The sequence below is a fragment of the Dermochelys coriacea genome, chromosome 4, assembly GCF_009764565.3.
Source record: "Dermochelys coriacea isolate rDerCor1 chromosome 4, rDerCor1.pri.v4, whole genome shotgun sequence".
In the NCBI taxonomy this organism is placed as follows: Eukaryota; Metazoa; Chordata; order Testudines; family Dermochelyidae; genus Dermochelys; species Dermochelys coriacea.
The window spans coordinates 45,592,540-45,609,147 of NC_050071.1; the positions used below are offsets into that span (position 1 = coordinate 45,592,540).

Sequence of the window (16,608 nt, forward strand, 5' to 3'; positions counted from 1 at the left end):
CAGCAGTTAACAAGAATATCAGAGGAACAGTGGAGGGTGGGGTGGGAGGGAGAAATACCATGGGGAAATAGTTTTACTTTGTGTAATGACTCATCCATTCCCAGTCTCTATTCAAGCCTAAGTTAATTGTATCCAGTTTGCAAATTAATTCCAATTCAGCAGTCTCTCGTTGGAGTCTGTTTTTGAAGCTTTTTTGTTGAAGTATAGCCACTCTTAGGTCTGTGATCGAGTGACCAGAGAGATTGAAGTGTTCTCCAACTGGTTTTTGAATGTTATAATGAATGAGCTCTCAAAACTGGATACTCTCATAAAGAACCAACCTTCCACACAAACTTCCTCGTGGCTGGACTTTACAAAAACTAGACAAGCCATTTACAAAACACACTTTGATTCTCTACAAAAGAAAAAGGACACTAAGCTATCTAAACTACTATATGCCACAAGGGGCCACAACAATGGTTCCCGTAACCCACCCAGCAATATTGTTAATCTATCCAACTATACTCTTAGCCCAGCGGAAGAATCCGTCCTATCTCGGGGCCTCTCCTTTTGCCCCTCCACCCCCACGAACATGATACAGTTCTTTGGTGACCTAGAATCCTATTTTCGACGTCTCAGACTCAAGGAATATTTCCAACACACCTCTGACCAACATATTAACCCACAGAGACCTTCCTGCCAACACTACAAAAAGAAGGATTCTGGGTGGACTCCTCCTGAAGGTCGAAACAGCAGCCTGGATTTCTACATAGACTGCTTCCGCCGACGTGCACGAGCTGAAATTGTGGAAAAGCAGCATCGCTTACCCCATAACCTCAGCCATGCAGAACACAGTGCCATCCACAGCCTCAGAAACAACTCTGACATCATAATCAAAAAGGCTGACAAAGGAGGTGCTGTCATCATCATGAATAGGTCGGAGTATGAACAAGAGGCTACTAGGCAGCTCTCCAACACCACTTTCTACAAGCCATTACCCTCTGATCCCACTGAGAGTTACCAAAAGAAACTACAGCATTTGCTCAAGAAACTCCCTGAAAAAGCACAAGAACAAATCCGCATAGACACACCCCTGGAGCCCCGACCTGGGGTATTCTATCTGCTACCCAAGATCCATAAACCTGGAAATCCTGGACGCCCCATCCTCTCAGGCATTGGCACCCGGACAGCAGGATTGTCTGGCTATGTAGACTCCCTCCTCAGGCCCTTCGTTACCAGCACTCCCAGCTATCTTCGAGACACCACCGATTTCCTGAGGAAACTACAGTCCATTGGTGATCTTCCTAAAAACACCATCCTAGCCACTATGGATGTAGAAGCCCTCTACACCAACATTCCACACAAAGATGGACTACAAGCCGTCAGGAACAGTATCCCCGATACTGTCACGGCTAACCTGGTGGCGAACTTTGTGACTTTGTCCTGACCCATAACTATTTCACATTTGGTGACAATGTATACCTTCAAATCAGCGGCACTGCAATGGGTACCCGCATGGCCCCACAGTATGCCAACATTTTTATGGCTGACGTAGAACAACGCTTCCTCAGCTCTCGTCCCCTAATGCCCCTACTCTACTTGCGCTACATTGATGACATCTTCATCATCTGGACCCCTGGAAAAGAAGCTCTTGAGGATTCCACCATGATTTCAACAATTTCCATCCCACCATCAACCTCAGCCTGGACCAGTCCACACAAGAGATCCACTTCCTGGACACTACGGTGCTAATAAGCGATGGTCACATAAACACTACCCTATATCGGAAACCTACTGACCGCTATTCCTACCTACATGCCTCTAGCTTTCATCCAGATCATACCACTCGATCCATTGTCTACAGCCAAGCGCTACGATATAACCGCATTTGCTCCAACCCCTCAGACAGAGACAAACACCTACAAGATCTCTATCATGCATTCCTACAACTACAATACCCACCTGCTGAAGTGAAGAAACAGATTGACAGAGCCAGAAGAGTACCCAGAAGTCACCTACTACAGGACAGGCCCAACAAAGAAAACAACAGAACGCCACTAGCCATCACCTTCAGCCCCCAGACTAAAACCTCTCCAACGCATCATCAAGGATCTACAACCTATCCTGAAGGACGAGCCATCGCTCTCTCAGATCTTGGGAGACAGACCAGTCCTTGCTTACAGACAGCCCCCCAATCTGAAGCAAATACTCACCAGCAACCACACACCACACAACAGAACCACTAACCCAGGAACCTATCCTTGCAACAAAGCCCGTTGCCAACTCTGTCCACATATCTATTCATGGGGATACCATCATAGGGCCTAATCATAGAATCATAGAATATCAGGGTTGGAAGGGACCCCAGAAGGTCATCTAGTCCAACCCCCTGCTCAAAGCAGGACCAAGTCCCAGTTAAATCATCCCAGCTAGGGCTTTGTCAAGCCTGACCTTAAAAACCTCTAAGGAAGGAGATTCTACCACCTCCCTAGGTAACGCATTCCAGTGTTTCACCACCCTCTTAGTGAAAAAGTTTTTCCTAATATCCAATCTAAACCTCCCCCATTGCAACTTGAGACCATTACTCCTCGTTCTGTCATCTGCTACCATTGAGAACAGTCTAGAGCCATCCTCTTTGAAACCCCCTTTCAGGTAGTTGAAAGCAGCTATCAAATCCCCCCCTCATTCTTCTCTTCTGCAGACTGAACAATCCCAGCTCCCTCAGCCTCTCCTCATAAGTCATGTGCTCTAGACCCCTAATCATTTTCGTTGCCCTTCGTTGTACTCTTTCCAATTTATCCACATCCTTCCTGTAGTGTGGGGCCCAAAACTGGACACAGTACTCCAGATGAGGCCTCACCAGTGTCGAATAGAGGGGAACGATCACGTCCCTCGATCTGCTCGCTATGCCCCTACTTATACAACCCAAAATGCCATTGGCCTTCTTGGCAACAAGGGCACACTGCTGACTCATATCCAGCTTCTCGTCCACTGTCACCCCTAGGTCCTTTTCCGCAGAACTGCTGCCGAGCCATTCGGTCCCTAGTCTGTAGCGGTGCATTGGATTCTTCCATCCTAAGTGCAGGACCCTGCATTTATCCTTATTGAACCTCATTAGATTGCTTTTGGCCCAATCCCCAATTTGTCTAGGTCCTTCTGTATCCTATCCCTCCCCTCCAGCGTATCTACCACTCCTCCCAGTTTAGTATCATCCGCAAATTTGCTGAGAGTGCAATCCACACCATCCTCCAGATCATTTATGAAGATATTGAACAAAACGGGCCCCAGGACCGACCCCTGGGGCACTCCACTTGACACCGGCTGCCAACTAGACATGGAGCCATTAATCACTACCCGTTGAGCCCGACAATCTAGCCAGCCTTCTACCCACCTTATAGTGCATTCATCCAGCCCATACTTCCTTAACTTGCTGACAAGAATGCTGTGGGAGACCGTGTCAAAAGCTTTGCTAAAGTCAAGAAACAATACATCCACTGCTTTCCCTTCATCCACAGAACCAGTAATCTCATCATAAAAGGCGATTAGATTAGTCAGGCATGACCTTCCCTTGGTGAATCCATGCTGACTGTTCCTGATCACTTTCCTCTCCTCTAAGTGCTTCAGGATTGATTCTTTGAGGACCTGCTCCATGATTTTTCCAGGGACTGAGGTGAGGCTGACCGGCCTGTAGTTCCCAGGATCCTCCTTCTTCCCTTTTTAAAGATGGGCACTACATTAGCCTTTTTCCAGTCATCCGGGACTTCCCCCGTTCGCCACTAGTTTTCAAAGATAATGGCCAAGGGCTCTGCAATCACAGCCGCCAATTCCTTCAGCACTCTCGGATGCAATTCGTCCGGCCCCATGGACTTGTGCACGTCCAGCTTTTCTAAATAGTCCCTAACCACCTCTATCTCTACAGAGGGCTGGCCATCTCTTCCCCATTTTGTGTTGCCCAGCACAGCAGTCTGGGAGCTGACCTTGTTAGTGAAAACAGAGGCAAAAAAAGCATTGAGTACATTAGCTTTTTTCCACATCCTCTGTCACTAGCTTGCCTCCCTCATTCAGTAAGGGGCCCACACTTTCCTTGGCTTTCTTCTTGTTGCCAACATACCTGAAGAAACCCTTCTTGTTACTCTTGACATCTCTTGCTAGCTGCAGCTCCAGGTCGATTTGGCCCTCCTGATATCTTTCCTACATGCCCGAGCAATATTTTTATACGCTTCCCTGGTCATATGTCCAAGCTTCCACTTCTTGTAAGCTTCTTTTTTATGTTTAAGATCCGCTAGGATTTCACCATTAAGCCAAGCTGGTCGCCTGCCATATTTACTATTCTTTCGACTCATCGGGATGGTTTGTCCCTGTAACCTCAACAGGGATTCCTTGAAATACAGCCAGCTCTCCTGGACTCCCTTCCCTTTCATGTTAGTCCCCCAGGGGATCCTGGCCATCTGTTCCCTGAGGGAGTCAAAGTCTGCTTTCCTGAAGTCCAGGGTCCGTATCCTGCTGCTTACCTTTCTTCCCTGCGTCAGGATCCTGAACTCAACCAACTCATGGTCACTGCCTCCCAGATTCCCATCCACTTTTGCTTCCCCCACTAATTCTACCCGGTTTGTGAGCAGCAGGTCAAGAAAAGCGCTCCCCCTAGTTGGCTCCCCTAGCACTTGCACCAGGAAATTGTCCCCTACGCTTTCCAAAAACTTCCTGGATTGTCTATGCACCGCTGTATTGCTCTCCCAGCAGATATCAGGAAAATTAAAGTCACCCATGAGAATCAGGGCATGCGATCTAGTAGCTTCCTTGAGTTGCCGTAAGAAAGCCTCATCCACCTCATCCCCCTGGTCCGGTGGTCTATAGCAGACTCCCACCATGACATCACTCTTGTTGCACACACTTCTAAACTTAATCCAGAGACACTCAGGTTTTTCCACAGTTTCGTACCGGAGCTCTGAGCAGTCATACTGCTCCCTTACATACAGTGCTACTCCCCCACCTTTTCTGCCCTGCCTGTCCTTCCTGAACAGTTTATAACCATCCATGACTGTACTCCAGTCATGTGAGTTATCCCACCAAGTCTCTGTTATTCCAATCACGTCATAATTCCTTGACATCACCAGGACCTCCAGTTCTCCCTGCTTGTTTCCAAGGCTTTGTGCATTTGTATATAAGCACTTGAGATAACCTGTTGATCGCCCCTCATTCCCAGTATGAGGCAGGAGCCCTCCCCTCACAGACCTTCCTGCCTGTGCTTCCTCCCGGTATCCCGCTTTCCCACTTACCTCAGGGCTTTGGTCTCCTTCCCCCGGTGAACCTAGTTTAAAGCCCTCCTCACTAGGTTAGCCAGCCTGCTGGCAAAGATGTTCTTCCCTCTCTTCGTAAGATGGAGCCCGTCTCTGCCCAGCACTCCTCCTTCATGGAACACCATCCCATGGTCAAAGAATCCAAAGCCTTCTCTCCGACACCACCTGCGTAGCCATTCGTTGACCTCCACGATTCGACGGTCCCTACCCAGGCCTTTTCCTTCCACGGGGAGGATGGACGAGAACACCACTTGCGCCTCCAACTCCTTTATCCTTCTTCCCAGAGCCACGTAGTCCGCAGTGATCCGCTCAAGGTCATTCTTGGCAGTATCATTGGTGCCCACGTGGAGAAGCAGGAAGGGGTAGCGATCCGAGGGCTTGATGAGTCTCGGCAGTCTCTCCGTCACATCACGAATCTTAGCCCCTGGCAAGCAGCAGACTTCTCGGTTTTCCCGGTCAGGGCGGCAGATAGATGACTCAGTCCCCCGGAGGAGAGAGTCCCCGACCACCACCACCCGCCTTCTCCTCTTGGGAGTGGTGGTCGTGGAACCCCCAACCTCAGGACATCGCATCTCATGCCTCCCAACCAGCGGAGTCTCCTTCCGCTTTCTCCCCCCAGACATATCATCTGGTCCACTCTCCGCATTGGTACCTGTGGAGAGAACATGAAAGCGGTTAGTTACCTGTGTCTGTGTTACTGGAACCCGGACATTCCGCTTACCTCTTCTGGAGGTCACATGTTGCCAAGCTTCTTCACTGGCCTCTTGGCTCCTCTGTGCAACCTGCTCTACATCTTTAGAGCTTTGTGCCCCTAGAAGGCTATCCTGAGTTTGGTCCAGAAAATCCTCAGTCTCTCGTATACAACGCAGGGTCGTTACCTGTTGCTCCAGACCTTCAATCTTCTCTTCCAATATGGAGACCAGCTTGCACTTTGTACAGACAAAGTCGCTTCTGTCCTGTGGAAGAAAGACAAACATGGCACATCCAGTGCAGGTCACAACAGCTGAATTCCCCCCTTCCATATCACCTACCTACTACGGAGCTTCCTCAGAGACGTTGGCAAGATGTAAGCCTCACTGGGCTCACTCCAGGCGAACTCCCAGGCAAACTCCTGCTGTGAGCTGCTCTGCTGTCCCCGCTGCTCAGCTGGTTCGCGAGGCTCCGGCTATTTTTAAACAGCCAGGCTTCCCTGACGCAAACACACAGACACCCTAATGCCCGCCCCCTGCAGGCTAGCAGCCAATCAGACACTCACTCAGGCTCCCTCCCAGCAAACACACGCTCGGATACTTCCTCAGCAAGCAAACACACACACTCGGATACTTACCAGTCCCAGGCAAACTCCTGCTGTGAGCTGCTCTGCTGTCCCCGCTGCTCCGCTGGTTCGCTGCCGCTGTGATGGTTCACATCAGCCACACTATCAGAGGCTCGTTCACCTGCGCATCTACCAATGTGATATATGCCATCATGTGCCAGCAATGCCCCTCTGCCATGTACATTGGCCAAACTGGACAGTCTCTACGTAAAAGAATGAATGGACACAAATCAGACGTCAAGAATTATAACATTCAAAAACCAGTTGGAGAACACTTCAATCTCTCTGGTCACTCGATCACAGACCTAAGAGTGGCTATACTTCAACAAAAAAGCTTCAAAAACAGACTCCAACGAGAGACTGCTGAATTGGAATTAATTTGCAAACTGGATACAATTAACTTAGGCTTGAATAGAGACTGGGAATGGATGAGTCATTACACAAAGTAAAACTATTTCCCCATGGTATTTCTCCCTCCCACCCCACCCCCCACTGTTCCTCTGATATTCTTGTTAACTGCTGGAATTAGCCTACCTGCTTGTCACCATGAAAGGTTTTCCTCCTTCCCCCCCCTGCTGTTGGTGATGGCTTATCTTAAGTGATCACTCTCCTTACAGTGTGTATGATAAACCCATTGTTTCATGTTCTCTGTGTGTGTGTATATAAATCTCTCCTCTGTTTTTTCCACCAAATGCATCCGATGAAGTGAGCTGTAGCTCACGAAAGCTTATGCTCTAATAAATTTGTTAGTCTCTAAGGTGCCACAAGTACTCCTTTTCTTTTTTTATGCTGAAACTTGAAAATTTGTGGCATAGTCATCTATTCTATTTACTTATTTAGATGTACAAAAAAAGTAAAAAGGCACTTATCCTAGGCACTTCATGCTTTCAACACTAATTTAAAACACAAGTCAAGCAACAAAGATAAATTCAGATGTCAGTCCTCACTACATGACAAAGATAACCCAATCAAACATATCTGTTGGGAAAGAGTCAAGATGGATTTTGTAAAGGGAAATCATGCCTCACCAATCTATTAGAATTCTCTGAGAGTGTCAACAAGCATGTGGACAAGGGTGATCCAGTGGCTATAGTGTGGGTGCATTTTCAGAAAGCCTTGGACAAGGTCTCTCACCAAAGGCTCTTAAGCAAAGTAAGCAGTCATGGAATAAGAAGGAAGGTGATCTCATGGATCAGTTACTGGTTAAAAATAGGAAACAAAGGGTAGGAATAAATGGTCGTTTTTCACAGTGGACGGAAGTAAACGGTGGGGTCCCCTCATGGATCTGTACTGTGACTTGTGCCATTCAATATATTCATCTGAACTTCTGACAACATGGCAACCCTTCAGCACAACTCCTTTCACAAAAGAACAATTTTATATCTAGTGGGGTGATTGACTGACTAAGCCAACCCTGATCACAGAATGGGCCCCACCTGAAAGAAATTAGGTGATTCTAGGTTTAACTACCGAGTGGGCCCGGCTGAGGAAGGGTGGGGTGAAAGAGAGAGCAGGGAGTCAAAAGGTGTCTGTAAGGCCTTGAGTGAGCAGGGAAGCTCCCTGAAAAATCAGGGAACAGATTGGAAGACCCAGAAGGGAAGTAAAGAGGTGAGGAAGGAAATAACGCAGAGAAAACTGCAATATATGTAGAGGATTGATTTAGCTGTGCAGTACAGGGCCCTGGACTGTAACCCAAAATTGAGGTTGGGACTGGATTCCCCTACAGCCCAAAGGAAGTGATGTACAAGGGTAGCTGACCCCAGTGAGTGAGGCTGAATGTGACCTTGCTGAAGAAGAGCTGTGGAGTGGATGGAAGCTTTTTATTTCTGTTAAGATAGTTTTGAACTTTAGTTTGGATAGCTGACCGTGGAAGGAATGGGCTAAAGACTGTGCCCTGGCTGGAGGGATGAGTTATCTGAAGGAAACCACCACAGCCCCAGAGTGACTGTTGACAAGGGCTGCTACCTGACAAGGACACTGTGATGCCATGCCTGGCCATGAGGAAGTGCATAATGGTGAGTAAACCCTGTTATAATGCTTTTTTTTCCTTACATTACTTTAACTGCAGCATGTCTGAAACAACTATATTTCTGTAGTTTTCCTTCTCCACTCTCTCTTTTCCTACACCTCATGTCAACCATTGTATCTCAGCCTTAGTCTACATCCAGCTCCTTCTTCCTTCAAAGTCAGTCTCACTGATGATAGTACCTTTGGCAAACAGTAAATGACTGACTGTCCTTGGCCACTTTTATATTGTGTGAGTACGTGTGCTGCCAGAACCCTATCTGCAGAAGGGATTCTTTCCACAGCAAATTAACATGAAGCGATTTACTTTGTCCATATTGGATACAAGGTTAACGGGGTGGGGAGAATCACTCCAGGTTGCATTTGATTTTAAAATCTTTACTTCCATATTCCATAAGTCCTTTGGAACAAATTTCATACAAAATGAAATCAAAGATTGCCCACTTGAAACTTCTTTTTTGGATGGGATAAGTATTGCTGGTAAGTCATATAATCATTGTACTGTTCAGTTTTGAATTTACTTAGCTCCTGGCCTAGCCCAAATTTGGTTGTGTGGTATATGGGTTTTTTTTTTTCTCTAGATAGATTGTGCTGCCTTGGAACAATAAATAAACTCCAAACTAGAAAAGGCACATTCTGTGCATTATGGGCTGGCTTCCTCTCTCCTTTACTTTCACTGAGCACTACTTTCATTCCATGAGTCATCCCCCTGATTTCAGTGGGAAACTTGACTAATAAAATTAATAATAAAAGTGGGTGCTGTAACAGAATTGATCCCTTGTTACCACATTTTCAAGATCTCAATTCCCATTTGGGTGCTTTAGTGAAGTGGCCAGACTTTCAAAAGTTCCCCATACCTGCCAGCTCCCACCATTCTAGCCTTTTGAAAATCTGATGCTAAGTGTTTGTCAGTGCCCTAATTATGTTTTTCAAAGACAGAAGGAATGTGGGATCTTTTATGGTAGAGAATGTCTGAGACAATGTAGCTCAGGAAAATAGCAGAGATTTAATGCTGCAATTCAGCTAATGAAAATTATTATAGTCGCTTGCTGAACTACATTTCCCAGGATTATTTCAACGTAAGATCAGAATTCTTCCCCTTCCCAGGTATAAATGCCAAGCTCTGGAAAGTCTTGAAAGAGGGTCTTAAATAGCATAGTATAGGGACCATCCAACCAGGTACACATGTATGCTGAAATGACTCAGTTTCATAAACCCGGATTTAGCTACTCCTGCCAAAATTGGTGTAATTTAAGTTTTCCTGTAATTATATACTTTCCTAAATATTCCTTTTCACCACCTGTCTGAGGTCATGACCTTCATGGTTCAGGATTGCTTGAGTGTTACCACAGGGTTTACTCATCACTATGCACTTCCTCATGGCCACGCATGGCATCACAGTGTCCTTGTCAGGGTCGGGCGCCCGGTGCCGGGCCGGCCGCCAGGTCCGGGAGGGGTGGGCGCCCGGCGCCGGGCCGGCCACCAGGGGCCAAAATGGGTTGCTATAGGACCAAGTTTAATGATCAAGTTAATTTAGTGGCCAAACATATGATTTAGTGGCACAGATATCAACATCACAAAACCATCATAAAATGGAGTGAATTGTTTGAAGTCTCTACAAAATGGACAACCAAACAAATATTTATGGAAACCCACTCACCCTTAGAGAATGAGGATTCCTGCAGACAGCATTGATGCCCATTAGTGGACATATATGTAAACAAAGTCAGGATGAGCTCTACCCTGATATCTGGTGGTGAGTCATGGTGGGTTGTGGAAAAGAACTTCAGGGGCTGATCTCATTTGCATAGGTACAGCCATCCTGCCTAGATGGTCACTTTGGCTGCTGTAGGAGCCCCAGTTTCTCTGTTATTGGGGCAGGAATAAACTGTTAGCCTGATTATGTGGCTCAAGGACAGTGGAACTGTACTCGGCCTTTTGTTATGATGGAGGGACACACCATCAATTAAGCAGTACTCGCTAGGCAAGGGTGATAGGTTCCAAAACCCAGTGAATAGAGTGGTTGGGGATAGGTATTAATATTAGGTGGTATGGGTTTCCTGTGGAGGGTCTTGCATGCTATTTGCAATTTCTTTTCTCTCCACTGTGTAATATCGGAGCTAAGTTTGATTCCATTAGGAGTCTAGTTACAGGCTGTTGAGTTGAATTCACTTTGGGTTAATGGTGCACCAGCATTGAGGCTCCCTTCCTACAAGCTGAAATCACCAAAGAGCTAAACTTACTAAGAGCTGAAATCACTGAGTGTTGTGTTTAAGTAGTGGGGGAGCCTGAAGATATATGGCGGAGTAGTTTGTGGGACGGTGAGCAGAGCAGAGTGGCTGGTGGAGCGGAGCAGTTTGTGGGACGGCGAGCAGAGCGGAGCAGTTTGTCAGATGCCTGGAGCAGATCATGGGGGCGGCTGGCACAGGGGAGCCCCATGAAGAGGTGGGACAATCAGCTTTGGACCATGGAAGGTGCCCCTTAACCCCCCGCTCCATCTTCACCCAGGTTGGGAGGTAAAACTCTGCAGATAAACTTTCAAACTCTGGGGCTACCCTGACCAGGACTTTGGGACATTGGACTTTTGGGATTTTGGGTGATTTTGGGTTGTCGGACTCAAGAACCAAAGGGAAAGGACATGGCCCAATTTGCTTGGGGTATGTTTTTTGCTCCTGGGTTGTGTTATGAATCCTGTTGGTGGTGTTTCCCCAACATAATGCCACATTGTTTCTCTCTGTTATTAAAAGGCTTTTTGCTACACTCAGACTCTGTGCTTGCGAGAGGGGAAGTATTGCCTCTTGGAGGTGCCCAGCGGGGGTGGTATATATTTATCCCAGGTCACTGGGTGGGGGCTTGAGCCGGTTTAGCATTGTGTTATTGGAATGGAACCCCTAGATACTGAACCTGGCCCTTGTTGCTGCTAACTCTGACGGGCAGAAGGGTTACATATATATCTATACAGTGAAGACAGTTATACACATATACATGATGAGCTTCTATATGCTATCTGAATTGGTGGTTTATGCAACCTATGAACCAATGCATATGAATTTTAGATTGGTTCCAGCTGCTGACTGCATAGTGCTCAGATTTTTGTTTTATTTTTACACCTATCTGTCTAGGAGCTAAATTTGGCTTCTCAGCTTTTCTTTCACAAACAGATTAACTGAAGACAGTGAGTCACTTGTGTGAGTAAGATGAGCGGAAATTAGGCCCTGATTCAGCAAAACATTTACAGACATGCTTAAGTGCTTTTCTCAATCAGAGAGAGCTATATCCCAAAGCACCCTTTGGTGAAATGTGCTCAGATTCCTAAAGTTTCATTGTCTTTGGTTGGACGTGAGAATGATCTAAATCTTACAGGAGATGCTCAGTAATTTACAGGTTTGGGCACATAATCTCTCTGTGTCTAATTTACAGGTAATTTACAGGTTTGGGCACATAATCTCTCTGTGTCTAATTGGTAAAGTAGTGAAGAAATACTTACCTACTGTACTTCGCAAAGGTGAATCTAAACTGAATTGACATTGGATATACACTTTGAGATCTTCAAATGAAAGGTGGCTATTTAGTGTGAACCTATGTATTAATGAATGATTATGACAAAATTTTATTAAAATATTTCATTATTCATCTAACAGTAATTATACTGGATTGTTATAATTATATACATTATGTTGCAATACATTATTTTATTAACTATAACATACCATTACATTTAATTATGTTTTACTCTCTAGCATACATAAATTCTGCAACTGTGGCATATGAACAACCCTTGTGCCCACACAGTCAGTTGGAGGATCCTGGGCATAAAATTAGACATAATAACAAATAGCCTAGACTAGCATGTGTATAAGATTATAATGTTAAACAATTAATAAATAGGCCAACCCTAAGTGTTCAAAAATCATGAGTCAACTAAAAAGACAATCATGAGATTTTTAAAAAGGAATAAATATTGGGTTCTTTTCATTTGCTGCCTGACATTCGAGCTTTTGTGATGTCACTTTCTCCTCTGCAAACATGGGGACTAATGATGATGTACTTAAAAAACAAAGCATTGAGCATCTCCTGTAATCACATGACCTCAGGTGCTGGGCCTTTAATACATACACCATATAGCACCCCTCCCCAATAAAGTATTAGCAGCCGGCAATGCTGTGTTTCATGCTATGACTAAGGTTACGATTTAGTCACCAGTATTTTTGGTAAAAGTGATGGACAGGTCATGGGTAATGCACACAAATTCAGGGTCTGTTATCTGTCCATGACTTATACTATAAAAACCCCTAGCTAAATCTTGGGAGGGGCATTGCTGCGGGGCACACCCTAGAGGCCACTGCTGCAGAGGAGGGAGAGGCACCACTGGGAGAGGGGCACTGCTGGGGCTACCTATGCTCCAGGGGGCTGGGCCCTGCAGCACCAGCTGTCAGGAGCCACGGGAGCAGAGGCTGCTCTGGCTGACCCAGGGACTGCTGCCAGGGGCTGCCAGAGCAGTGGCTGGGTGCAGAGAAACTCCAGCAGCACCCGGTGTGGCTGTCCCAAGAGCCAGCTGCTTGGGCAGCCCTAGAGTTAGCCACAATGGCTGCTGCAGAAGTCACGGAGGTCGCGGAAAGTAACGGGTCCGTGACTCTGTGATGGTGTCCTAGCTATGACCCAATAATACACCATCCGATTTTAATCTAATTATAATGCAATGGGAGCAGTACAGCTATACTCTAAACAAGAGACCACCATTAACTGCAACTCACTCGCAGAACAGCCCCTTTATTTTGGGTGCTGGCCCTTTAACCAGGTGGGCTGCGGGACAGTGCCGCTAGGAGCGCTGGGCGGGAGGGCAGCAGCAGTACTTCCGTGTGGCCACACGATGTCGCCCTTATACAAACGCTCCCTCCTCCCCGTTCCAGATCTTTCTCGAACTCATGTCGGCCGGAACCGCCTGAGCCCGAGTCTGTCCGGAAAGTGCCGAAGGTCCGCCGGGGTCTCGCGCAGTCCCCGCCGGAAGGCGCCGCGCGCTTGCGCAGAGCAGGGTAACTGCCGGTTGGTGGCTGGTGCTCCGCAGTGGGGAGCGCGACGGGTAGGGACTGAGAGCCGGTGCCGGCAGCCGAGCCCGCTGCAGCGACAGGCCCAGTCATGTCTGTGGTCGGCATCGACTTGGGCTTCCTCAACTGCTACGTCGCGGTGGCGCGGAGCGGCGGTATCGAGACCATCGCCAATGAGTACAGCGACCGCTGCACCCCGTGAGTACCGTCCCCCGCCCGCTGCGCCCCGTGCGTGCCGGGCCTCTCTCGCGGGTACCGATGGCCCCCCCCCCCTCAGTGCACCCCCCCCGAGGACAGGGGGCCCCGACAGTCGTTTTGAGAAGCCGCAGCGCGCAGATCCCCGTTCGCTTCCCCTGCCGGACCGAGCCCCCCCCCCCTTGCCCCCGGACCTGGAACAGGTCTTCTCAGCCCCCGGTGGCCCAGGGGAGCGGAGCCGAGGAGCGCGGGGAGGCGGGTAGTGGTAGCGGGTGCGTGGGTCCGTGCCTGGGATCTGCCGGAGCAGCGCGGTATCAGGGGCAGGATTAGGTCCTGCTCATTCATCCTCTTCCCTTCCTACTCCCAGTTGCCTTCTTCTCTGCGCTCTTTTCCCTGCCTCCCACCTCTGTGACAGGCTAGCTGCTGCTGATTTGTGGGGTGGGGTCCTGTTCAAGTGATATTTCTTGGTTATCTTCTCCGGTGCCCGGGAGGTGATAGGAAACCATTTTATAGACTGCCGAAGGAGGCCTTTTCTGAGACCCAGTGGAATTTCTCTGCCCTCTGATACTTCGGGATTTGATCAGTGGCACTGAAGATCTCATTTAGACAGATGGGTTTATGCACAATTCACATTGCAGTGGTTTGCAGTGTTCAGAAGCTATTCCACTAAGAACAGATGATGGAGTGAGTATGAGGGACTGGAGGAGATGGAAGAGGACGTTGTCTGAAGGAGGATAAAAGAGGGTGGCATGAAGAGTCTTCCCCCCCCCCCAAAATCTTGTTTCTACTTGTTCCGCTGCTTCGTCTGCTGGCTGTGAAATATTGAGGTTTCTAGCAAGGGGGGATGGACTATGTGATGGGACATGCAAGAGGAGATGGAGATTTGCCGTCTCTGTTTCTGTGGGATACAACCAGGACTTTAAGTGAGCTTCACCTATGTGTAATCTACTAGAAACCAGGAATTCACATAAAAGGCTCATAAACTGTACTTCTTGAATAGTGCATGCTTATTTGTAAAAAGATTCCAGACCCATAAATAGACTAAAGTAAACTTTGCTCCACCCAGAGAAATCTGTATTGAGTATAGTGTTTTACTATTTTATCTCTTGGGAATAAATGTGTTTTACTTTGCCCAATATTTATTTGTATATAAAAAGGATTTAGTCTATAAAAAAAATAAAATACCAAATACTGAAACACACTGATTGATGTGTCTAAGATGTTAACAATGAATACGCTTTGCTTTAAATGCCACAATGTATTATCTGATATTACCAGGCTATTCTTTGTTTCCAAAATTTTCAGTAAGGAACTCGGTGGTGGTGTTTTTTGGTGAGCACCAAAATTTTGAAACCTATTTTGAAACTTGTGCCAGAGACCATTCTTCATAGGCAGCACTGTCGTGAGACTACTCCAAAAAATTCCCAAATACCAAGTATATTCTAGCTCCATCTATTTTAGGCTACCACTTCTGCTTTACAGCTGTTTTTGGAGTACATTCTTTGCATATGCACTTCAGACATTTCAGTGTCTTTAGTTAGCCTTTTAGTATGTCAGATGGAATAATATACAAAATTTAGCTGTTTTCAAACTGACCAAAGCAAGAGGAAACATAGCTTGTGCTTTGATACTTGCGTGCAGCATGATGCTTTATAAAAATAATTAAACAGCTCCTCTCTTTGTCTAGGTATTGAAGGACTTGTGGTATTTATCTTGACTTTTCACGTTTGAGACTAAGCCCTAATAGAATCCAATGAGGCTTTAGGAAGAGAATTAATTTTTTGTCTGCTTTTTTGAAGTAGCATGAGTTATTGTACAGGACAGAAATGTCAAACAAGCAATTTTTACTTTGCATAGGAGCACTAAGTCTTATCAAGCCAATATGGCCTTGTTTAGACTGGTATTTAGAAAGGTGTACCTAGATTAGTAAAGCCTAGGTAAGTTCCAAGAACCTCTGTAAATATCTAGGTTTTGTCTAGATCAGGATTTAAAGGCATGGAGTTAACAGGTTAGATAACACATACAAACTAAATATGTTCTTTAGCTATGTCTGTACATTGCCAATTAACTTGAGGTAGTTAACAGCGTCATAAACTAGCTTGGACCTCCCCAAATATTTGTTCCAAGACGCAGGTGTTTGTGGTCTACCCTAGGGATTAGCATGTGCTAACCCATGGTAAAGTCTTGTGTAAACAAGGCAGTGCAGACTTGTAAAATGCATTTAGGTAGCACATGCTAGCTAGCAATGCATTTTTGAATCCTGGTGCAGGAAAAGCCACATTCTTCAACATGTTTAGGTCTAAGCTCTTTAGGCTATGGTCATGGGAAAGATCCTTTATGCTTTAATTCGTAGCTTTTTTTCAAATTTTTACTCTAATTGTGAGGAATCTTGATTGTTAGCATTCCTGCAGGGATCTTAATAAAGCTACTACTCAATTCTTAAAGTTTCAATACATGCACAACAGACAGTGTTTGAAAAATGTGCTTGCTAGTAGTGAGATGGCTGTCATGATTAATGCTACGATTTAATCATGAGTATTTTTAGTAAAAGTCATGGACAGGTCATAGGCAAAAAACCCAAAAAATCATGGCCCCATGACCTGTCCGTGACTTTTACTAAAAATACTCATGATTGAATCTTGGGGGGCAGGGGAGCCCTGCTTCAGGGGAGGAACCCCTGGGGGCCTGCTGCCACTCTATCCCCTTCCAAAAGGGGAGTCCCAGGGGGCCTGCTGCTGTGGGGGAGGGAACT

At 46.5% G+C, this 16,608-nt stretch overlaps 1 protein-coding gene across 1 annotated transcript in view; it reads left to right on the plus strand.

Annotated features, from left to right (window-relative positions):
* The first annotated feature begins 13,529 nt into the window (after positions 1 to 13,529).
* HSPA4L (heat shock protein family A (Hsp70) member 4 like) overlaps positions 13,530 to 16,608 on the plus strand; it is a 58,537-nt gene continuing 55,458 nt past the window's right edge. Inside the window, exon 1 of the mRNA XM_038398883.2 lies at positions 13,530 to 13,859. Coding sequence (XP_038254811.1) covers positions 13,753 to 13,859 — 107 coding nt within the window. The 5' untranslated portion in view covers positions 13,530 to 13,752. The remainder of the gene's footprint in view (positions 13,860 to 16,608) is intronic.